This window comes from Thalia democratica, chromosome 3 (genome assembly GCF_965202585.1).
Source record: "Thalia democratica chromosome 3, ktThaDemo2.hap1.1, whole genome shotgun sequence".
Taxonomy (NCBI): domain Eukaryota; kingdom Metazoa; phylum Chordata; class Thaliacea; order Salpida; family Salpidae; genus Thalia; species Thalia democratica.
This window is the reverse complement of record NC_139167.1, coordinates 75951965-75977384: the sequence shown is the minus strand read 5'-3', so window position 1 is coordinate 75977384 and position 25420 is coordinate 75951965. Positions and strand designations below refer to the sequence as shown.

Genomic DNA, 25420 nt, shown 5'->3' with positions numbered 1-25420 from the left:
AAACAAATTGTCAAAAAAAATTATATTTGCAAGCTGACAGTTTATTCTATTTTAAGACCCCAAGTTACTTTTTTGCCGCCCTTTTTTTATTACATCTTGGTTCAATTGTGCTCACAAAAATAATTATTTCAAACTTTATCATTTAGACATATACGCACGTGTTACTAATTCATAAACAAATTGACAAATAAAACTTATGTTTGCAAGCTAACAGTTTATTCTAGTTTAAGACCCCAAGTTACTTTTTTGCCGCCCTTTTTTTATTACATCTTGGTTCAATTGTGCTCACAAAACTAATTATTTCGAACTTTATCATTTAGACATATACGCACGTGTTATTAATTTATAAAAAAAAAATTCAAAAAAACTTGTGTTTGCAAGCTAACAGTTTATTCTAGTTTAAGACCCCAATTTACTTTTTTGCCGCCCTTTTTTTGGCGCGCAACTCTTTCTTCATCCGCTTGTCGACCACCCTGAACTGGCCGCTGACTACCGCCGGCCTCCGCACGCGCTGCCCCATCCCCTTCCTCGCGAACACGTACGTCGTGTGCTCCTTCTTTCGGGAAAGTCCCGACTTCTTGTACAGCGACCTCAGCTGGATCTGCTTTTCCCTGTTGCGAGAATGTTTTTGTTTTTTAGTAGGATTTTCAACACGGGATTTCAAAGTCAAATATAAACGTCGTAATTAACAACGAACGCAATGTAATAACAATAATTTAGTCAATTTTAAAAACTGCAAAAGGTTTTTCACGTTTATTTATGAAATGTATATTTGATACCAAACAAACACTGATTTTTTTATGATTCGGACTTGATACTTTATCCATCAAAAGTATTCTTCGAGATTAACGTTTGTTGTGCGCGAAATTAGTATATGTATACGCAAAAAAACTTTTAATGTTAATAATGTTATGTAACAGGCTACCTGTCAAGTTTGACAAAACACTGTACAATTCAAAATTTATGATTTCTTTTTTCATGCAAAATTAAAGAAATATTTTGTTTGAAGGCTAGGTTTTTAGTAACTGCTTATAAAAATTGGTAAAAAGTTGAAACAAATTAGAAAAAAAACCTTATAAAAACTTTAAAATAGTTCTGTATTTAATCTTATTTATATATATATATATATATATCTGTGTCTAACAAAAAAATTAACTGTATATTTAATGCACTAAAACCTAAACATAGTTTGTAAACTTTGGGTTAAGGTATTTGACTAAACAAATTTTCATTTCAAATTATTTTTATAAAACTTTCAAGCAAGTACCTGTTGCTCATGTCCTTGTTGTCGTGGATCGAAGTAGCGGCCTTGTTGGCTCGTTCGATCTTCCTCTGCAGGTGGTACTTCTTCCTGAACTTGGCCTCCGTCACCTTCTTGATCGTCCTGTCGGTCAAGTTCTTGTTCGCCTTCCTGTATTCGGCGATCTGCAGTGAAAAATAGTGATTGCAGCTCTTAGTTTTTAAATGTAACGCTTATTTTAGGTAATATAAACAAATTATTTGATGGCATAGCAGGGTTTAATTTTTTTTAATAGATCTTGTTTGAAAGGTTAAAGTATCTACTTTAAAATGCTTTGTAAAGAATTAAGAATGACAACTAAATTTTAAAATATATCCAGTTAAAAAATAACTGATACAACCGTATAGAAAATAATTTTTTCATAGCTGAATTTTTTGGGTATTTTAAAAAATTTACTAAAATGTATATTCTAATTTTTTAAGGAATTCAATTTAAAATTTCAGGAAATTTTCATTTTAATATTACGAATAACTTGTAAGAAAGAGATTTTTGAAAAAAGTTATGACCAAAAATAATAAAAAATAAATGTTATCAAATTGTTTCTTACAAGTAGTTCAAGTAGTAGACAAAATCTCAAAAACTGAAGCGGGAGATATATTTTAGTTAAATAGTCTATTTTTCGGCTTTTTAGTTCACGCCTTCCATATTGAACTCTCTTACTTAGATTGCTTATATCTCAAAAAAGTACTTTGAACTTTAACAAGCGGTAAAGAGTAACTGGTAGCTTGTACAAATATGTATAAAGTGAGACTAATTAAAAAATATGTTTCATTCCCGTTTCATACGAATCTTAATAAACTTGCAATAAATTTTGGGATGATATACTTTTAGTATTTTTAAAACATTATAAACACTATCTTGATAAAATAAAACGAAGGTAGCGCATACAACCTTTTAATTCATCATGTACACAGAAGATTTAACAACATATTATGAGGTAAAACCGCACCCTTATACATAAATAACAACCCGCCTAACAACTGCCTTATTATGCATAAATTCAAAACAATAAATTAAGGTCGATTAAATCGACTTGGGCGGGAAGATACTACCAAACAGCTTCATTTCGCTTTTAAAACTCAACACTGTACTTCGACTCAACAACCTGATTGCAAGCGGAACGAAGCAAAAACAACTGAAAAAATACTGACGTCTTTCTTGGACACGTGCTGATTGACGCCGCTCCTCAACACGAACTTTTCCTCGTACTCCCTGAAGAAATCGGGCGCGTACTGGTCGTCATCGTGCATGTTCCGGTTGAACGAACTGTCGATTATCATGTTCTTGTTCATCTGCGACTTCTTCATCTGCTCGCCCAACGCCAGCCCCTCCGGAGTGACCTCGGTGGCGGAAAACTCGTGGTTGGCGGGAAACTCGTAGTTGGCGGCTTCTGATTCGCTGTCCGTGTCAGCTGCCTCTGAAACATATTTTGACCGGTATTGTTACACTATAAATTATCAAATTTAAAAAAATACAAAAAAGTACACACGAAGTATGAAATTTGCAAAATGTTTTTTTTTTAATAGTTTGAAGCTGTCAAGTTTTTTTGGAGTGTGTTATGAGTTAAGCATTCTTTTGTGGAGTTAATTAAACAAAGTAAGCTAACTAGGTTTTATTTTACTTTGGCAATACCAGGAATAGTTTATACAAAATAAAAGCTTATTTAAGTAATTAGCTTTTATAACACTTAATTAAAATTTGTAACAAACTATTTAAAAAGTGTTAAAACTGTTATATGCAAAAAAACTGAGTAATTTTATTTTTTCTTGTTTATCAAACACTCAAGTTAAAATTAAATGCACCTGTTTATTATTTACGATAGTGCTTAAGTTTTCGAGTTAATTAAGTCTGTAGCAACACTAATAAAATAAATAGGTAAAATGTATAAAACTATACTTAGATTTTATTACATCAATGTCTCTCCGTAAATTTTAATCTATTTTAAATATAAACACTTAAATTAATTTTTAGTCTTAATTTAATTCTAAAGTCTTTATAGAATTTAAACAATCTCAAAAATACTCCTTCAAAACAAACTATAACCTTTTTTTAAATTTTTTGTTAGTTATATTTCAATACATTCATTAATTACAATATTAAACTTTGAATGCTTACAGGTTTTAATAACTATAAAAACTAACTGAAAAAATAAATAATTTATTAGGATAACTTACAAACATACATTCAAAAATTTACTAACCGTTTTCAGATGGCTCAGGCGCTTTTTGACTTACAACTGTATTATCATTCAAACTTCTAACTTTCTTTTCCTCTTCCTTCAGCTGTTTCTTCTTATGCTGGTAGTACTTGTCTCCTTGCATGATATCGTCCTCTTCCCCTTCCTCTTCAATATCCTCAAAAAGTCTGTCTTGGAACCATTTTGGAGCATCTTCAGTTTCTCCCACAAGAAGCGGGTTCTCCTCATCATCACTGACATCATCATCCATGTCAGAGTATTCCTCTTGCGAATCACTCTCCTCTTCACTTTCTTCTTCCTCTCCAGAACTCTCATGCTCGACGTCCATAGCTGCTGAATCCAATTTGTCCAGCTTTGACTTCGTGTTGACATCCCGCAAGTTAAACATCTCATTGTTGTCATCCACGAGACCAGAGTGCTTCAAGTTCCTCTGTCTGGTGGTGACCTTCATTTTTGCTTTTCTCACAGCCCTTTGTTTCCGCTTCAAATCCCTAGCTTCTTCTTCTTCGATTTTTTGCAGCTCCCTCGTCATTTCTTCGTCACTGTCCAACTGTTCTTCCTCCTCTTGCTCTTCTTTTTGCGGTTCTTCATCGACCATTCCAAGCTGCTTCCTCATTTTCGTGTGCCACTTGAGCAAGGCCTTGATGTCTTTTTTACAACACTGACCGACGTCTTTCAGGCATTCTACCATGTCAAAGTCCAACTTCAACTCCTCCAATCTGCTCTCATCCACCTTTACTTTGAGGTTTGCTCTGTGTAAGAAAACCAATGGACTTTCAGACTCCAAAAACTCATCAATTGTTGATTCATTGGAAATTGCAGCTTGCAGTTCATCACTGTAACCCTTTGCTTTTTTCTTCTTTGGCTCGAAATCCCTGAGCTGAATGGGTCTTGCTTTTTCAGTTACATCTTCAAACACACATCTTGGATCAAAAAACCTTCTGTCGATTTCTTTAATGCTGCTAAACTTGAACTTTTGACAAACAACAAAGATCTCACATGAGACATATCTTGAAGCTGGTGGTTTATGGCAGTAGACTGAATGGAAAAGCTGCCTCATAACCCACTGCAATTTATCATAATCTCCGGATCTAAAAACCTTAGTAACGAAACTACCACCTTTTCTTAAGAAAGTGCAGGCGACCTTCAGGGCGTGTAAGGCAAGAAAATTTTGAGAGTAGTAATCGTGAAGCCTGTTTTTTCCTACATTAGGTGCGCCGTCGTTGAGAAAGCAATCTGCTTTAAAATGCCTGAGCGTTCCTTTTATCTTATCAATGCAACTCTGCTTCGTGATGTCGTCTTGAAAAGTTATACACCCCCGTATGGGCCTGATTGGACACAAATCTACACCCACAATTAAACTTTTAGCAGGCATGTGCTCAGCAGCCACCTGAAGCCAGCCACCGGGCGCTGCACACAAATCAACACAAACTTTAGAGTCGGTGAGAATGTTGAACCGCCTGTTTATCTGAATGAGCTTGAAAGCCGAACGGGCTCTGTAGTTGAGCTCTTTTGCTTTGTAGTAGAAGGGGTCCTTACGATCCTTTCCAACTTTCTTAGACTTACCCATTTTTATTTAATCTAAAATAAAAAATGTTGGATTATATCAAGAATGATTGAAAAAAAAAATCCAAAATACTTTCTATTGTGAATTTGATTTAAAATTTAACTACTTGATATATATTAACTTAACATATCACAACATACTAAATTTATCATAACTGTAATGAAGGAGATAAATCTAATGGCGTAAAAATAAAATCCCAACTTAGATTTTTAAATATATAGAAATGAAAAAAATATATTTATTAAATATAAACTACATGAGTGATAGTAACTTCTTGTGTGCTTTACATATTTTCACAAAACACACTTTCAATTGTAAAAGAAAACAAACAATTTTACTTATTGTATCAAACTGATAAGAATTGTACAATTTGATGATGTGTACAAGTTAAATTACTTGTTGATTTCGTACAATGGCAAAAAAAAAAAAAAAATTATTACAGTCTCTTTAAGTCAAAAAACTGCCCTGAGAGACCTTAAACAGCCTTGAGCCACATGAGTTTTTTTTGAAGTTCTAAAAAAAATGTTTGCCACTGGCGCAAATATACCTCATGCTCATTATTTTAATAATTAAAAAAAAAGGTTTTATGTGCATGCTTCTGCAATAGATACTCACTAAACTTATGAGAATTATTGCTTTTAACGATTTAAAGTTAGAAGTTTAAACTAATTGAGATTAAAATACAACATTGTTGATAATTTTGTGTAATCCTGTTAGTTGACATTATATACAATAGTAGTAAAAAATAAGTACGATCAACAAAAAACATCAGCAAAAGTCAGCAGAGCAGAAGCCTGGACTTTCGTTTGCCAAGAGACAAGCTCAAGTTTAACAATAAGGTATTAGGACTTATCAGTCAGTCAAAACCGAAAAACCTGTAGTCGTCAATCTACAAACGGTTTATCATAGTTTCACATGAAGCAACCATTTTGCTGGCAATGATCAGTGACATCAGCATTTAATAAATAAGTAAAAATTAAGTAGTTATTAAGTATTAAGTAAATATTAAGTATAACATAAAGTCAAATTAACCTAGAGATTTTCTTAAATCTAAAAATACCTTGAGTTTCCCTGAGTTTGCCGCAACCCTGCTTTTAGCTAAACTCAACATTTTTACTGACTGATGTTTAGAATGTTGTTTTACAACTTAATATTTTATGGCTTTCTTAACTACAAACTAAGTGTTGCTAAAGAAGAAGGGTATTTGGTTAGTTGTACTAAATAAAGATATTTCTAAAGAAGGATAGTTATTGGTTAGTTTATACAACAGTTATGATTGAAAGAAGAGCTGTACTAAAATAAAAGACTAAATTTACAGGGTTATAAATCACTAATTGTAAATGGTTAATCACATTTCTTAATTTATTACAAGCAATTTAGCTACGAGCTAATTTTTCATTGTTTTTATTTCTATTTAACTTTTTAATTAAAAGCAATCAACATTGGAGAGTTTAATGTTTGTTATGGAGAGTACAAACTAAAAAGACTAAAATAGACCAGTTCTTTTATAATCATAAAGGTTTTAGCAATTGTTTATAAACTTTTGGAGTTTCTTTTTGGTGAATTATAAACTTTTAGTTTTTATCTTTAAATTGAAAACTTTTTTTCTAAACTAAACAAAAAAAATTTAGTCGTAAAACTTAATTTTTATTTACCCACTTTTTACTATTTTTTTGTAATGTTTAAAAAACTTATGTGAATAACTTTAAAATCAAGTAGTGTTAAAGTTAGATTATTAGTAAATTTTCCCAATTCCAAAACAAATTGACCATAAAACTTGTATGGTCTAAGTTTAAACTTTTAATCATAAAATAAAGACACATTAAAACTAACTTAATGACACTAATTATAGCTAATTTAATAAAACTAGGCACAACTAATGACTTATAACTTTTAACTATTAAGTTAAGATTTACTACAGCTGCTATCAATACATTAGGCATAAAACCTTGCATCCTGAATTTTATTTAGCTCTTGCTCTTAATTTTCTGTTGCTTTTAGTTTTCTTTAAATCTATAAGTTGCGTCAGTAAGAAACAAGTTCTATTTGACTGCTTCAACATGGCAATTAAAACAATAGAAGTGAAAGTAAAAAAGGACTTTCATTAATTAAAGTAATAATTCATCAAATACTAATAAAATATTTAATACTTTCCTTTTATTCTATCAAGAAGGATAAATTTTACAATTTTTGTTATATCATTATATATAAAGACATTAAAAATTACAATCAGAAAAAAATCCAGGTTTTGCTTGATTTTTGTCCGAAGTTACAGGTCTTTTCAGGACTTTTGAACAAAATTCAATATTTTTTCAAAACTTTCCAAATTCCAGGTTTTTTTGCCTAAATTGTGAAAATCCAGTTTTTTCCAGATTTTGTGGCCACCCTGATAAACTGTATTATATTAATAAATTTTTTATCGATTATAGTTATAAATATGTTCTAAAAGCTTTATTTTTTTACTTTAGTAGAAATTATTTAACATTTTAAGATATATTATTTACCATTTGAAATATTTAAAGGTTCTTACTCTTTGAAGAACTAAGTCAGCTAAGTATTCAAGTTTAGACTTAGTTTATGAGAAGTCTTAAAAAAAAGTAGGTAAAGTAAGAAAATTCAAAATAAAACTGAGTTGATAGCTAAAACAAACCATAGTAATAATAAAATGATAGGACATTTAAAACAAAAAACTAAATTAAAAAAAAAAAGAATTTGAGTTAAATAGTTATTGTATATTTAAAAATATTTATAAACATATCTGATTAATGGGCTTTTCTCTATTTTTCTTTCTAATTTAGTTGGTGTAGTCACAAACACAGATAAATTATAATTTAAGTTATTTTTGTGTAAGAAACATGTTTTTCTATTAATCTAGTGTGCATGAAATATTAAATTGGTTATTTACTGTTCACTGGTCTTTAAAAAGCTAAAGCTGCTGTTTCATTTTCTTATTTTCTTCATAATTTAGAAAACAGATAAGAAAAATATTTTTTATATAAAGTTGTTTATTCATATTTATTGTTTGTTCATATTTTAATTTCAGAGTTGCCACTCTTTGATTTTAAAAAACCGTCTTGAGTGATCCTAAACTGTCTTGGGTCACATAAAAACTTTAAAAAAAAAAACTTCTAATCACTTAAAATATAGTTCATCAACAAAACTTGTTGAATCTCATTAAAAATCTACAAAAAACTAGCTAGATATTTTCAGAAATCTTAAAACTATATGCGTTTAAAAAAAATAACTAAACTGGCCTTGGTCATCCTTATTAAAAAAAATCAAACAGGTTGACTTAACCTGAGATTTGTTTTTTTTTTTAATTTCATAGTTACTTAAAATATACTGAATGTGTGGCAATTCTGCAATTTTCTTAACATATTCTATCATGTATAAATGTGTACTATAAACAATTTAATAAACTGTTAGGGGATACGGCACTTTATTACACCTTTGTCTTATTTTAAACATCTCTGACTCAGCTAACAAATGCTTTTAGCTTTTTTTAAATTCAAAGAAGCTTTTTGAGTTTAAAGGTATGAAGTTGTAGAGTTAAAAAAGTTCTTAATGAAAAAGATAAGTTATAAAGCCAAAAAGAACTACTTCTATAATACACATGTTCTCCCCACAATTTTTAAGCAACTTTCTTAAACTTCATCCTTCTAGTTTAAATTAACAATTGTATTGACGATTTTTTAATGATTACCAGTAGTTTTTATTTCACAAAATAAAACAATAACACTTTTTCTTCTTCTTTCAGTATATATATTTTTTACTTAAGGTTTTTTTTATGTATAATTAAGAGATAAATTGCTTAAAATAAATAAGAATTTAAACCCAGAGAAGTTTATAATTTCTGAGAAATTAATACTTATAAAGTAGTGGTCCATATATTTAAACTGAATTTTTTTTATTAAAATAATATTTTTAAAAATATTAGTTAAAATTTTTATATTCTAAAAACTGACTTATAGTTTATAATTTAATTTTCAGTTAAAACCAAAAGTTGTTTTTTTACAGAAAATACATTATATGCTCATAAACTAATGACAAATACTATTTTTGAAGATTCGAGATTAAAAATTTAAATAATTTAAAATAAAAAATATATATTTGTAGATAATTTTATGTAACCATATTAGTTAATTTTATATATAATAGAAGTAAAGTATTAGTATAAAACAAAAAATTATAGGTTATAAAAAACAACTTAATCAATAAATCAAGATTGTATCAAATAAAATAATTTTACTAAACTATATAAGTAAATAAATTAAAAAAATTTATCAAAACATTTTAGTACATACTTATACTTTAATATCTCTAAACTGTTTCTATTTAATTATGAAAAATATGAATTACTGATTTAATACAAAAACTAAAATGCTTTTTCTAAGAATAGTGAAGAACAAGCTACATGGCTAAAACAATTCTAATAAGTGTTTCAAAATCAAATAAATTCATGTTTTTAAAAAAGTGGGTTATAAAGAACAACAAAATATTTCTACTTGATAAACTAGTTCTCATTCTTAATCTAGAAAGAATATGTTCTTATATTTCAAAATCTTGAAGCTCTCCAAAGATTTTTATTAAAAATCAAAACTTTCTTGAATGTCTGAAGTTTTTTAAAAAAGTCATAATACCCTAAGCCTCCTTGAACAGCATTGTCAATTTTTTTTTCAAAATTTCTCCAGGTTATCTTAAATTCTCACAGGTTTTTAAAACTGTTCTAGGTTTTTGAAAGTAAATAATTATGTTCAACCATTTTTAGTAATAAGCTAATCTCAAGTTAAGGAATGAGTTTTTTGATAGATTTAAACTAATTAATGATACTGTACAGCAGGGTTTCCCAAACTTTTTTTTTCCAAAATGCCACCTTTAAAGAAATTAAAAAGGCTATTGCCCAACAACACTTCTCAAAAACTACAATTTAAAAGACCTAAGACCTTTTTTTGCTCTCCACCTGCAACTCAAGAATGTGTAGTGTGAGTTTTAAAGTTTTAAAATTGCTAAAAAATTTAAAATTCCCCCCTCTTTTTTTGCCTCTTTACTAGTTATTTCCCCACAACTTACTTTGGAAAACCCTGTTGTACATTAAACTATTAAATTGTAAAAACTATACTGTTTTTTGAGTTTTTATTGGGATAAGGTTTTTTAGAGAACAAGTTTGTCTACTTGAAATATATATTTAAATTTAAGGTAAAAAGCTGTCTTAAAAAGTAAGACAACATTGAAAAGATACTTAAAGCTAGTTTAAAAAACTTGTAAAAAATAGACTTTTAGTTTTCTTTATCTAAATTTTCATAAAAATAAACAAAAAACTTAAGTAAAATCTCAAAAATCTGTTTCCTACAAGTTGTTTGTAATTTATCAAAGATTATATGTGTAAAGTTTCAAAATGATTGTTCAAAAAATTAAGGAGGTAGGTTTTTAAAAAATGGTCTAAAATGGCTGCTTTAGTCTGCTCCCTCCATTTAAGAACCTATTGAAAGCTCTAACTTTGACAACCTTAATCTTAAAAATTACTTAAACTTTAACAAGCTATAAATTATAACTGGTTGATTAAAAACTGTGCAGATAATAAAAATAAATAAATTAGTGTTTTACCCCTTCCTTAATTAATTATGACCTTGATTATTTTGGATGAAAAATAATAAAACATTCCGAGTTTTTAGCATTTTTTGTTAAAAATTCTAGCTTTTTCCAGGTTTTTCAAAAAATTTCGAATTTCAGAATTTCTCAGTTTTTTTTTGCCTAAATTGTCAAAATTCAAGGTTTTTTAGCAACCCTGCCCTACAATTTTCTAAAATTTAAAATCATCCTGAGTTTTCCTGAGTGCTGTAAAAATAAATATTAAAACTAAATTGACTAAATCTCTTTTAAGATATAGAAAAAATATACCCTGAAACATTTTTAAATCTTAAAACTATCCTGAGATATTTATTAATAAAAATAACAAACTATACTAAGTCAGTCTCAAAAAAAATATACTGAGTCATACTAAGAGCTTCAAAAATTTCAAAATATCCTGAGTTATCCTAAGTGTGTGGCAAACTCTTAGTAGTCAACTGAGGGTTTATTCTGGTAGCAGTGATCACGTCTTTGATTGTTGATGTGTTTTTATTTATTATACCTCTGGTGAAAACTTTCTTTGGGATTTTAGCTTTATAAATTTCCAACACTTTGAGGGTTTTTATTTTTGGGATTTTAGGCTTGTGAGTGTTCTTTAAATGACCTGACATCAAGTGTTATTTTTAAGATTGTTTTTTTTTTCATATTTTGGATTAACTAAAAATAAAGGGCATAGAAGAACGGTATCACTTTCTTTTTCATTTAGATCTTGTTTTGTAGAGTTTAACTAAGCTACAAGTTGCTTTTCATATATTTCTAATATTCAAATTAATTTTTGAGGTATAGGCAGTCAAATTCAAAGAGTGCAGTAGGTTCCTTTTGAGAGGCGCAAAGTAAAATAGGCAAAAAAATACTATTTTATTAAAAATGTATATTCTACTATGTTTTTCGAGATAAACACCTTAAATTTTTAGGATATGTTACTTGTAATACTTAGAAAAAAATGTTGCTAATAAAAGGTAAACTTTTGACTAAAACTTTTTTAAATTTCAATTTTTTTTTTTCATTTTGTTTTTTAATTTAATCTATAGTTTTATTTAAACTTTGTTGCTCAAGAATTTTCAAAATATTGCAAGGAACATTTCTTAAAAACTTAAAGTGGTTATCTCAAAAACATAGGAGATGGATTTTTAAAAAAGTAGTCTTTTTTTTGCCCATTTATTTTGCACTTCATATAAGAAACCTTTTTTACTTTCCAACTTTAACTAGCAGATTAAAATTTATTTTGATATTATAAATCAATAATCAAGCAACTTTTAGATTAGTTAAAACTCTATAAACCAACATCAAATTGTAAAACAAGTTATTTACACCCCTATGTCATTAATTATTGTTGATGAAAGTAAAATTACACATGTATAACATATTTGCTTTTATAAAGAAAATAATTTTTTGTATATGAGTTGACCTTTTTGCTAGGCTTAACACACAGAGTTTCTACAGCTGTCATTGCAACCCTACACTAGGGGTTTGCAACGTTTTTAAACAAAGGGGCCAGATTCTGAAAAATTTAGTTTTTTGTGGGCTGGAGTGTTTTGAACTTATAATCTACTGGATCCAGTATCTAGTTTTCGTCTGTATTGCCTTTCTAGATCCGGATCCTAGTCTAAAAAAAAGGTAGGATCCCACAGGATACTATTTAAAAGATAAGATTTGAATAAGGTCGTAAACTAATTCTAATGATCCAGTAGTTAACTATTTTAGAACAAACTAATTAAAAAAAAATTTCAAGTATAATTTTTTTAAATCTTTATAACTTATAAGTTATAACTTTTTCATTTGATATAACCTGGGCCTAGCTAATAGTAATTTTATAAATACAATACATTTCCTTTAAGGGTGTTGTTAAACTGAAGTTCAATATCACACTAAACTCATTGTCAAGAGAAACTTTTCAAGCACTTTTCCACACTGTTTATATTGCATTCGCAAGTGTTGCAAAATCTGCAAGTTGTTTTTTTACTAAGATTGCAAGAAAATAGAATTTACTATAACCTGAATGCCTTTACCACAGAGTACATTTGACTAGCAAGTTCTTATTAGTTTAATATACAGTTTGTATATATATTTAAATAAATTTTCTGTGAATTTAATTTTTCAGAGCTATTCCTTATGTTTTGATTAAGATAATATTTTTTGTTTTAAAAGGTTATGATAAAAATTTTGTAATTTTTACCTTGGAGGCTGGTTTTATTTTTCGTGGGCTGGTAATTTTTCTCATTGGGCCAGACTTCATTGAAGTTTAAAATACGTTTGGACCAGCTAGTTTCACTACCTGGTCGCAACGTATTTTAAACTTCAATGAAGTCTGGCCCAATGAGAAAAATGACAGATACCAATACCCTGGCAGATCTGGCTGCAGGCTATAGTTGTTACAACTGCCCAGCACCATCAATTTATGTTGCAAAGAGTAGCGTGTGAGACTGATGTTTTATTATTTTTAGAAAAATATATATACATCAACTACCAGTATAAAAAAGTTTAATTAGTGTAGCATGAGAAACAAAAACAACCACTGCTCTTGGGGTATTGTAATTTCAATGATGCATAATTTTTTTTTATTTTTAAATTACATTATCCTATTCAAGATATTTTTATAAAGCTAAAATAATTAATAACCCTTCTTATACTTTATAATATCAGTAAAAGAATGTAGTTTAATTTAACTCAGATGTTTTACCAATTCAGACTGTTTTAAAATTTAAAACTTAGTGTACTGAATGTTTTGAAACATGTTTTTGACTAATATGACTTTTTCTAAACATGGTAATCTAAAGTATCGTTTGTAGAATGATAAAAGGAATTCGGTCAAAAAGTTTGGTCTAAAGATCTGGTTTACGAAAGATCGATTCGTACACCATATGCTTTTTCAAACTATTAAAAGCTATAAAATTATATTTTTTAAATTTTAAATTTTAAACTTCCGCATAAATGACAAAAAAAAAAAACCAAGAGAAACACCTTAGTAATAAATTTATTTCAAAAAGTTGTATTAAAAATGTACTAAACACTTGTCTAATAATAAACTAATAAACAAAGTCAAATCCTAATACCTAAAAAAAATGTTATAAAATACTTTATACCAAAAAGGTTGATTTAAATAACAAAATAAACAATGCTAGTAGCAAACATGGAAATTCTTAAAATAATGGGCTTCAATTTCCTCGAAGAAGGTAAAAAAAAAATGTTAAATTAATTTACTTTGAATTTCATCAGTATTTTATGCTAATAGTGTAAGTATTCGTTATCTTATTTAAGAATGTGTAAAACCAGTTAAATAAATTTAAGTTTCTTTGATAAAAAAAACTATTTATAATTTAAAAGAAAAATTGTAATGTAAGTTTGTTATTTTATAAAATTTTGTAAAACATAAACATTATTTTCATCAAAGATTTAACTATATTCTTCTTTTATCTAAAACTTGTAATGTTTTAAAACTCATAAATAACATTTTACAAAGTATTTGTTAACGATTGTGTAAACAAATAATAGTCTTAGTTACTAAATTAAAATATATGTATATTTATATATACAATAACTTTAAGTTGATTAAGCGAAAAAAAGAAAAGAGCTCAAAAATTTTGGTCAAAAGACCTAGTGTACGAAATAACCTTCCGGTTATCGAGTCATACACCAAAATACAGTTTAACGTCTTGTCCAGGATTTAAATTATAATGACAATTTTCTAATTTGAAACATCTTAAGTAAACGATATATTAAGAACCAGATTACTTTTTTTATCGACGTACTTACTTCTTTCTTTTTACTTTATAACAACTTTTGTGCATTATATTAATATCATTTACTTTAGTATTTTTATTTCTGAACACAATTAACATTTTTTAGTACCACACGCATTGCCTCTTTCGGCTGATAACGAGCCTATTGTTAATAAAAATAAATAAATGAATATATATATATGTATATATATATATATATATATACGTATCGTACAGTATAGACTCGTTTCTAAAAAAAAAGTAAGTTTGAGTTATAATAAAATTATATGATTAACTTAAAACTTCATGCTCGGGTGATTTTGGATTATACAGTCGTCGCCATGATGGCATTACTTTTTTACAAAAATTAAATGATATATTTTATATACAATTTGTATACAAAAATTTTAATTTCACAAGGAGAAAGCCAGATGTTTATACAAATATAATTCGCTGACCAAAGATAAGATAATAAAGAACAAGAAAAGTAGAAAACGAAGTTAAGTAAGAATAATTAATTATTTCTTAGTCTTAACATTTACTTTTTTTATATACATTCTTTTTCTAAATACAAAACAAAAATTAAACTATTTTAATCTTAATTTATATTTTTACTACTGTTTTACTTTTAAACTGTTGTAAGCACTATTTATTACTTGGAAAAGCATTTAAAAAAGTCTTTTTTTTAATAAATGTTAGCAGATTAGTTTTTTACTATAAAATTATTTAGAATAATGCATTTAAAGCTAAACAATTAAACACGTTATACTTTATGTATATTAGTTTAGAATAATAGGTTGTTTCAACAATTAGACTTTATTAAATAAATACTAGGTATTCTACTAATCTGTTTTCTTATTATTAACACATACAGTTATTTCAAATGATTCTAAATTAAGAAGTAATATCAAAAAAAAATTTTTAGTTTTAAGGGAAAAAATTATAAAAATATTATTACTTTAATTAAGTACAAAGTAGAACACTTTGTAAAGGATGCCACAATCCAATGAATAACAAAACAAATAAATTCATATATTAAAGAATAAGCAGTTATAAAGCAAAAACAGATAATCCAAAAAATGTTAAAGCAAAGAATGTTAGTTTGGCAATGAAAACTTTCTTTAGATTGATAATAGCTTTTGTGAAAATTCTTGTTTATATGTTTTAAGTACGATGTAGCTATTCAAAAAACTATATTTTATACATATATTTTACATTTATATGTTTTCTTAGAAGTTTACGATAAAAACGAAAAGGTGAATAAAATAATATTCAATGCACTTTATTAAAATTTTGGACTTGTAAATAAATCTTTCAATAAATATATATTTGTATTATTTATTACACCGTACACGCATACTAAATAAATTCGTACTTTTTTAATAGGTAAAACTTAAATTACACAGTTTAACTAAAACCTTTGAAAAAAATCCAAATACTTGTACGTCTGCTTAAAGTGTATATTGTTCATAAGCGTGAATCAAAACACCTAATTTGTTTGCATTAATAATTATTTGGTGTTTGATTTCGATATGTGGTGTTTTTAGTGATGTTACTGACAGTTTAATTAATTCTAAAACAAGTATAGTGATATAAAAAACATTAAAACATAAATTAAGAAGACTAGAACATTGGATATTATTAAAAAATTTTAAATTATATACATAAATATATATTAACTTTAATTTTTTTTTTATACTTGTAATTGTCTAGTTTTACTTTTACAACCAAAATCTATGTGAACATAATACCTTTGATTCCGGTTTTTAAAAAGAGAATAAGAAAAAAATCTTAATTGACTAAGTGTATAGTTGTAAAGCTCTGACCAAAACTAAAAACAAAATTTTCTAACAAAAATGTTTACTTACAACATAAAACTTATTATGATTGACACTTACATATACAGACATAATTATTTGATAAAGGTGTATTTATAAAGAAAACAAAGGTATATTGTAAGTACCATAATCTTATATGTAAACAATAACATTATTACATGCCAAATAAAACTTAATTTCAATAATTTCATAAAGTTTTTTAAAACAGCATAGTTAATATTTAAAAACTAAAAACAACTTTTCAGTTTTTAAAAACAAAATTTAACGTTAATATACTTAAATTAAACAATAAAAACATGCAGAGACATAAAAAAGTTAAGTAAATATGCTCATAAAATCATCATGTATAAGATTTCGTGTTATAGACAAATGTGAGCTTGTGTTATTGTTTACAGTATATTTTATCAGAGTAAGCAAATATGCTTATTTCAAGGTTTTGTTAAAATTGTAATGCATACTGACTTAGTTTAAAGTTGAAAAAACACCTTTGCTCGTATTTTATCAAACATAAATAGGTACATTTTTTTGAAATATCTTTTTTTAAACACTTTTGTCGAAACAAACTACCTCCTTTGATGTATTGCAGCCATAACTTAATATTATAGTTTAGTTAATTTAATAACAACAATAACTTCAAATCTATTTAAATAAGTAAGTAAAAACAAATAAATAAGTTACACGCTTTAGACTTTAAAGTTTAAAAGGAACAAGTTTATTAAAAATGCCTTTAGTTTTAGTTTAAAATAGAAGTTTTTCTCAGTGACAATAAATTAACTAAATAACTAATTTTTATAGACTTAAAACATTAATTCTCCTGTTGGCACCGAAGTGTTTAATAAGTTTATTTAATAAGATGATGTGCATTTTTGTTTAGTGAATTATTTTTAAGGAATAGTAGCTTCAAAGACTTTTTAGTTGTTCTATATTGGTTGAAAAAATAACCTAAGTTTAGTATTTGAAAGTTATTTACTATTAAAAAATTATTAAATACTACTTGTAGTCAATAAAACATCTTTTCAAATAAACTACTAAAACACAAAACTGAATAAAAAATTGAAAGTAAGTAGTCAAAATTGTAATGATTACTAAATTAATACCAACGTGGAGTTTAGAACTTAAACTATATATTAAAGGATATAAATCTTTTTTGGTTTGTTGACAAATTGTTTGAACTAAGTCAGTTATTCAAACTCAGTAATTATAGCTGACATAACACAATACTAAAAATTGAAGCACTTTTTTGTACAATGTAACTACATTATAAAAATAAGAAAATAATTTTTTGTCAATAAATTAAATACGTCACATTTATAAAACTAAGACTTTTACTATTTATTTGAAATATCAATAGTTAACAAAACTCTTCAAATAAATTGGAAATGACACAAAAAAATCATTTTGCTTTAATTTTCAAGGTTGTTAAACAATGAAACATAGTACTGTAAAGTTATATATATATATGATTTTAAAATTAGATAAATGTTCAGATGTATAAAACTTAAAAGAAGTTTTATCTAACGCTAATTTTGTAAACTTTTAGCAAGTTAAAGAAATCTATACAATCATTTTTTAAAGTGAGAATAAACTAATAAGGTTTGTGTGATTAGTACTTAAGTCTTTTGGTTGGACTCACCAGATACAAAAAGACAAATGTTTAAAGTCAATGATTTATCTAAACTAGCCAAAAAATTGAATACACTTTTAAAATGTCATAATTGTAAACTTGCTGCAAAGACTAAGCAAAAACTGTTTAAATTAAACAAAACTTGAAAAATTGTAAAAAAAAAATATTTTTTTAATTATACCGTTTTTTTGTTTTAATTCATTGAATAACACAAAGAACTGATTAAATATAATTAAAATTCAAAATTAAGCTTCAAAATTAAAGCATTCGTAGATTTACTCAATTTGTTCCTTTGAAAGGATGTACAAAAAAAGTTGGCACATAACTTTATTTGCGTGATGTTTATAATTTAACACGGTTACAAAGGTATTGAATCCAACCTACAAGGCTGTAGTACGCATATGCAGCTAAGCGTAAATTTAGAGTTAGAATAAGCGATAGAGTTTTCTTTGTTTAGCTGTACAGTTGAGCTTTGGTATATATCGAAAATATTAAGACTGTGAATCACTTTGTTGTGTTTCTTATCTAGTTTATTGTTAACTGAAATAAATTTTTAATACACGTTTATTTTTAAATTACGGACTATTCTTTTCATGTAGACTAAAACAATGATTCTACAAAATAACAAATTGTGATGCAAAATTTTTGCATCAAATGGGTCAATTAAAGTTATCTAGTTAAATACAATTTGAGTTTCAGTAGAACAAACCTTTAAAACTAAAACTTCAAACTTTGTAGTTAACGAACAGTAGAGCATTAGTAAAAAAGCTTTTTGCAAAAAAAAAAAAACATTTAGTAGTTCTATGTAATAAAAACAATTAAATGTTATCGTGAAAAAACGATATTTTTTCTAAGGTATATTTAAGTTATAATTGACTCTTAAGTCTTTAAAGCAGTTTTTTAAGAAAAAACTATCGAACTTTATTGTTTGTAGAAGTTTAGAAAATCTTAAAATATTTTAAAACAGTTTTTTCTTTAACACGAATACTTTACATATTTTTTTGGTACACATTACAAACATAGAAAATTGTGAATGTCTTTGCTATTTTATGTTTATTATCTGAAAATAAGCGAACAAAAATAAATTAGTTATTAAAAATATTGTATTATACATTTTTTATCTTTTTGAATTCCTTAAAAACTTAACGATATTCTTAAAATATGTTTATATAAGTTATTTTTAACATATTGATTAAACAATTTTAAACTTTCTAAACAACAAAGGATGTATGTAAATAGTTGAACAAAAAAATTTCGATATGATCAATATCGGTAAAAATGAATTTTAATTTTCATAAATAATTGAACACAAATAGATTTTTGATGATTTATGAAACTTTACATCTGTAATTCTATCATTTACTACGTTCAAAGCTAAAAAAATTAACATGTAAATATACATTCTTTTACCTTTTTTTTCAATACTTCGTTACAAAAATGCAACATAAAGAATGTTATTTTTCAATTTTACAAACTTTTTACTTTATTTTTAAAAGAATTTTAGATTCCACTTAATATCTTAGATATGCATACAGCACTGGTTTTCTATTATCAAATTCACAAGTTACTGGGGTAATAAACTCCTACATATTCTAGTTTTTTAAATGATAAAACTTTAAATATCCCTGTTACAACAGAGAAAGTTTAACTAGCACAAAAAAAGTTCAATTATACAAAAACAGAACAGTTGTATACAAAAATAGTAAATTGGTAAGCGCTAAAAATTAGTATATGTGTATATTTTACTTTATGAACATAATAAAAAGTACCTAGATAAAATTAAAATTATACTAAGAGACTTAAGTATAATTTGTTAATAACTAAATTACTTAAGTCTAATACAAATAATTAATTTCCAAGCTAAAGTCTGGTGTAAAATAAAAACATTCCATCGTAAATTAAATGATAGAAAACAATTTTTCCTGAAAAAATAATACCTTATAATCACTGTACTGTTGTCAACTAGAATATTAATTTATCGCTTTATTGTCAAATATTCTCTTTGATCATGCTCTACTGGTTCTGCATCCAAACAATTAGCGGTACTTCAAAGAATATTTGATACGGAAGACAACTTTTTCCCAAGTTTGTCTAATGACTTTTGTCTCAATATTGATAGTGATCAATGAAAACTCATTGTCGTGAAATTTTAAGGCTTAAAAGTAGTCTTTATCCTGCATATTAAAATAGTTAATTTGGCGAAAAATAAGATAAAATTTAGTTTTTAAACTAAATTCAAAAATAACACAAAAAAGTATTTATTTCAATAATAAAAAAATGTTTTATGAAGTTTTATTACTTGTTAATTGAATATTATGTTTTAAATAAAACCAATAAATTCTTAAAATTCAAAACTAGTTGAGTTAGATATGTTAAAGTTAATAAAAGTGTATCAGTAAAATTTTAACATATTTTTGGCAACACTTTTCTAATTTTTTATGAGTTAAACTTTAAAAGAACTAATAACATCAAAAAAAAAACGTTAATAAACGACTGTTTTTTAACGATTTACTTCCACAATTTAGAACATGAAAGCACAAAGTTAAACATAGTTACAGCTTGAACAATTTTTTTTTTAAACTAATACTAAGGCCTAAAAAAGTGATGTATTTTAAAAGATTATCTATTTTATCAAAAGTCTAAAATACTATTTATTAAGTGTGCTGCCTGTAACGAAATTTTCTGGGTATTTTATATAACTATTTGTATTTATTCAAACTCAAATTGTAACACGTACAGTACTGATAGAAAATACGAATACGTAGCGTCAAATCTCCATACGCACAAAAGTAAAACACTCGTTCCTATATAACTCGTTACCTAGTTCATGTTGGAACTATGTTTTCAATTAGTTAAAACGTTTTTAAGTTGTTGATACAAGACACGCGTTAAAAATAATAAATAATGTTAATCTTAAATTTTGTGAAAGTTAAGCGTGATAGTCTAAAAATCAACATTTCTTTGTAAGTTATCATTTGGGTGGTCATGTAAATCTTGTTTAAAATTGAATTCAAATCTAAATCTAGTCAACGTAAACAACTAATCATTGATAATATTTTAAAGCTAGCTTAGATTGTACTAGTGATATTTGAGATTGAAAGCTTAAAGAAAGTTATATTTCATAAGACATCTAAACAGTTAATTAAACCGTTATATAAGTTTAATAAACTTTTTAAATTTGTAAATAAATATTTATGATTATGTATATATACAAAAGTATTAATATAAAGATGGAATATATCTCCTATAGAGTTAAGAAATATCTTACTTACAAATAAATTAGCACGATATTAACCTATGTTTGAATAAAACTACTGCATTTCTACAATATTAAAGTTGAATAAATTTGTATTCTTGTGATTTAATACGTACAGTTATTAAAATTTTAAACTTAAAAAAAATAAGTATGTTTAGTGAATAAATAAATATATTTAATTTAATTCTTGTATTTTTAATTTCTTTATGTCCTCTACATCTACAAGACTGAAATGATTTGATATAAAGGTGTACTTTATAAAATGATTTATCTTGAGTAATCTTATCAGTTGCAGACCTCAAAGAAACTTCAAAGTCAAAAATGTTTTTGTTTTGTTATTACATCACCGCAATCTCAATTTTTTCAATTCATCTATTTATAAATACTAGGTGAGTGCTAAAGCAGTTTAAAGCATGAACTTTTAGATAATTTATCTAATTTGCTATAATTCATAGCAATATTAATTGATATTAAAATAAATCATACATCAAACATTTGTCAACAACTTATAGAAGAATAAATGTTGTACTGTTTTTAGCTTTTCATTAAAATGTATATTAAATTACCTTTTATATGGTACTTGAATTGATCATAAGCATTTTTTTTTTGAAATGTTTTTCAGTAAAATATTAAAATTTTGAAAGTTTGGATTCAAGGCCACCTATCTATTGAACCTAATAAATGCATACAAACAAAAAACGGTCTCGCATATTTTCAAAACACGACAAATCGGTAAATTAAAAAGTCGTGATATAATTCGGAAGTAGAAGCTATTACGATAAAACGTTTTCTTAAAAAGAACGAAGACTTGTTACATGCTTCAAAAATATATGTCATTAAGTGTTTGTAATTTTGCAATTTTTGTAGGTTTTTTAGGTTTTCAGTGCAAACTTTAAAATAAAAACCTTTTTAAGGTTTATAACAATTAATAACAAAAATTTAAAGGTTTTAAAAACATAGACGTCGATTTTTCTAGTGTTCATAAATTTATACTTGTAAATAAGAATATTCCGTTATAATAGTAAATTCTAATGGAAATTTAAATTATATCATTTTTACCTGGTAATGCATCAATCGTACGCTAAATACTTTTTGGTATTTTATACAACTTATATAGAAATTATTGCAACAGCTGACGTTTAATATCATTTATTGATACAAAAGTTTAAGAAATTAGATTAAAAAATAAATGTGGTAAAAGTTTAAATAAATGTGGTAAACAAATAAAAACGAAATTAATACAGCTGAATTCTAGTATAGTTATAAAAGAGTGTAAACTAGAGAATGGATATAGAGAATTGAATAACTTTGGTTTTAAAAGAAATTCAAACGCACTTATTTAAAAATAAAAAATATAAATTAAAGAATTTTTTTCAACATTAAAATAAACCAAAAAAGTCCATTGTTATATAAAAATATTGAGCTTTAAATTTTGTTTATTTATATTTATTCAATGAAATTCGTTAAAAAATTTACAGCAAAACTTTATGTTAAACATATTAAATAGCTAACTTTTAATAATAACTTTTTTACATTAAGTACTAAACATTAAAATTTATATTTCGAGATCAAGTGTATTTGAGTTTTCATAAGAACGCCACTAAAATAAGAAGTACAAACAATACTGTTTTATTTTTAAATCATTTTTTGTGTCCCGTGAATATAAGTTTTTAAAAGTTTTCCTATTTATTATATTTTATACTTCGAACTGTGCATAAAAGTTATATTTTTTTAATTTAATTAAACTATACTCTTAGTTTATGTTTTTTTTTGAACAAAATTTAAATGTCAAAATAAAATTAGCCTAAAGAATTATAAGTTCAATTGTTTACAAACCGTTCTGTTATTTAATACTTACTATAAGTACAGATAACCTGACATATATGTTAGAAAATTTATAACATTAACTGAAAATTGTCTTCAGTAGTACTTTATTTTGTTAAACTTAACTGAACTAACCAACTTATAGTTTTTATAAAATACTGCATTTTGAACGGCTTAAAACGGCTAAAGATATCTTAATATTTTACATATTACAATTTATATAAAATCTGAATAAAACATTAAACGTAGAAAGTAATCTTATAGTATTCTATGTTTGTATAATGATTTAGTTAACATAACTAATTTATTTACACATAGTTAAACTACTGTTAGTTTTAAACAAACGTACAAAAGTTTAAATATTTTTAAGTTGCATATTCTTATATGTAAATACGCTGATTTCATATAAGTTAATATATATCAATTAATATTTAACAACATAAAGCTGAATTATTATTTATACCACCCTCAGAGTATATAAATCATCATTTGCCAAAACAACTTTGATCACTCAACTATCGTTTGTTAATATTTTAATCTTTCGCCTTCTTGTCAAAATTCGATCCTATTTCAGGATCGTTCTGCTTCGATGAACTTGCAGCCATAACAACTGTTTTTGTTTTTCAACGATTTGTTAATGTGCTGTAAAATGATGTTCCAGGACAGGTTCGCAATTCGTGCTGTAAAATTCTATCTAATATGAGCATTTTAGTTTTATCAGCAACTTATATCAACTTACCATAAAAATAAATAAAAAAAGATAACTTTAACAAATGTGTTAAATTAACAAAAAAAAAATTCACTGCTTGAAAACAAAACGGTAAAAACTCAAAAGCAAAATTTATTAAGCACACGAACAAAGTGTGAGCTTGCATAAAAGTTTGTTGAAAAAAAGCTTAGTTTAAAAGAGGTTGCTAAAACTAGTGCAATTTGTAAGTCTTTCAAAACTTTATACTGGGATAAAATTATGTTACTAACGTATTAAAAGTAAAACTTATATAAACTAACACAAAAATTTGTGTATACTTTTTTTAATATTTCAGTTTAGTTGTTAAAACTACATCTATTTTTCAAAAACAACTTGTACTAAACTGTAAAAAGACTGTACAAAAAGTAACACTGTAGTTTTTTTAATTTATAATTCCGTAGTTTACTTAAAACAAACTAAATTCATACCAATTTCTTTTTATATCACAAAGTTAACAAAAACTTAATAGCTTCATCAATTTATTTACAAACTACGTTTTGCTAGTATTAAAACTTAGTTTATTAACTTATATGGATAAAAAATTTCAATTTCAATTTATTAGTAAAACATGTAAAATAGAAACTATAAATAACGCATACAATTGTAAAATGTTTGCAAAAGAACTAAGTGATAATATAATAGTTATTTCACTCAAAATGTTATGCTATAACGTAAGCAAGTGCTTGAGTAATACGGAGGTATTTTCAGCATAAATCATACATCACGTAATAAAAGTGTGAGCTAGTATTAAAATCTTTATGCTTTGATATTAATTTCTTACTCTGTCTTATCGTAACGAATATGTGGTTTTATAGAACAGATTAGCGGTTTTTACAAAAAATAACTTAAGTAACTTAAGACGGGATTACTAAGCAGAAGATTATGGTTTTGGTAATTTCAAATAACCAACCACGATGGGTTTTATTGTTTTATACTTTCTTAGGAGGATATATGATTAAAACGATAATATTTTTTCTTAAAATAAAAGCTTTGATAGATTTTGTATATGTTAAATTATCTATATAAATACAAAATTTAAAATAAATTAAACTGTTCCAAAAAAAAATAAAAATAAAAATAAAACTATGTTTAAAAAACTACTATTTAAACAAAAAACAACTTAAGTCTGAATGTACTCGAATCAGTTCATTCAAATATACAGAAATATAAAATTACCAAACTTTATCAAAGAGTCTGTGTGAGAAACACAAAAGTTCAAATTTGTTATGTTTGCTAAACATCGAAGGCACGAAAATTCTGATGTAAATATTTATCAACAACTTTTGTCATGATTTTATAAACTAAATATTGAAACTTTTTGTGCGCCAAGTACTGTAATGTTACTAACACTGCAGTAAGTTATATTAAAATTTGATATTATATGTCAGAGGTCTTCAAGCTAACCGAAATCTGTGCCGCTAAATTGCAAGCTTAAAATTCTGTTTACCATAACGTGCGAATATCCAGTCTAAGTTTAAAATTTCCCGTAATATCTAGTACAGATTTTCAAAAGTGCTTCGTAAAAGGCGACCATAAAAACCCCAAGGGCCTTTTTTTTTGCTCTTCATCATCAATTTAAAAATACCTAGTGTAAGTTTCGAACTTTTTCTTTACAAACCTAGAATATCTAGTGTAAGGTTCAAAAATTAAGATAGCTTTCAAGTTATGATTCATGCACCCGAAAATAAATTTCGTGAACTCAAAAAGTTTCGTGCAGCC

At 26.1% G+C, this 25420-nt stretch overlaps 1 protein-coding gene across 1 annotated transcript; it reads right to left on the bottom strand.

Annotated features, from left to right (window-relative positions):
• Positions 1-412: 412 nt before the first annotated feature.
• LOC145832550 (pre-rRNA 2'-O-ribose RNA methyltransferase FTSJ3-like) lies at positions 413-5067 on the bottom strand. The gene is made up of 4 exons (XM_082939865.1): positions 3501-5067; positions 2452-2717; positions 1268-1425; positions 413-611 (listed from the first exon to the last, which is right to left on the bottom strand). Exons 1-4 carry the CDS (start codon positions 5065-5067, stop codon positions 413-415), a joined length of 2190 nt encoding a protein of 729 aa, XP_082795991.1.
• Between the last annotated feature and the right edge of the window lie 20353 nt (positions 5068-25420).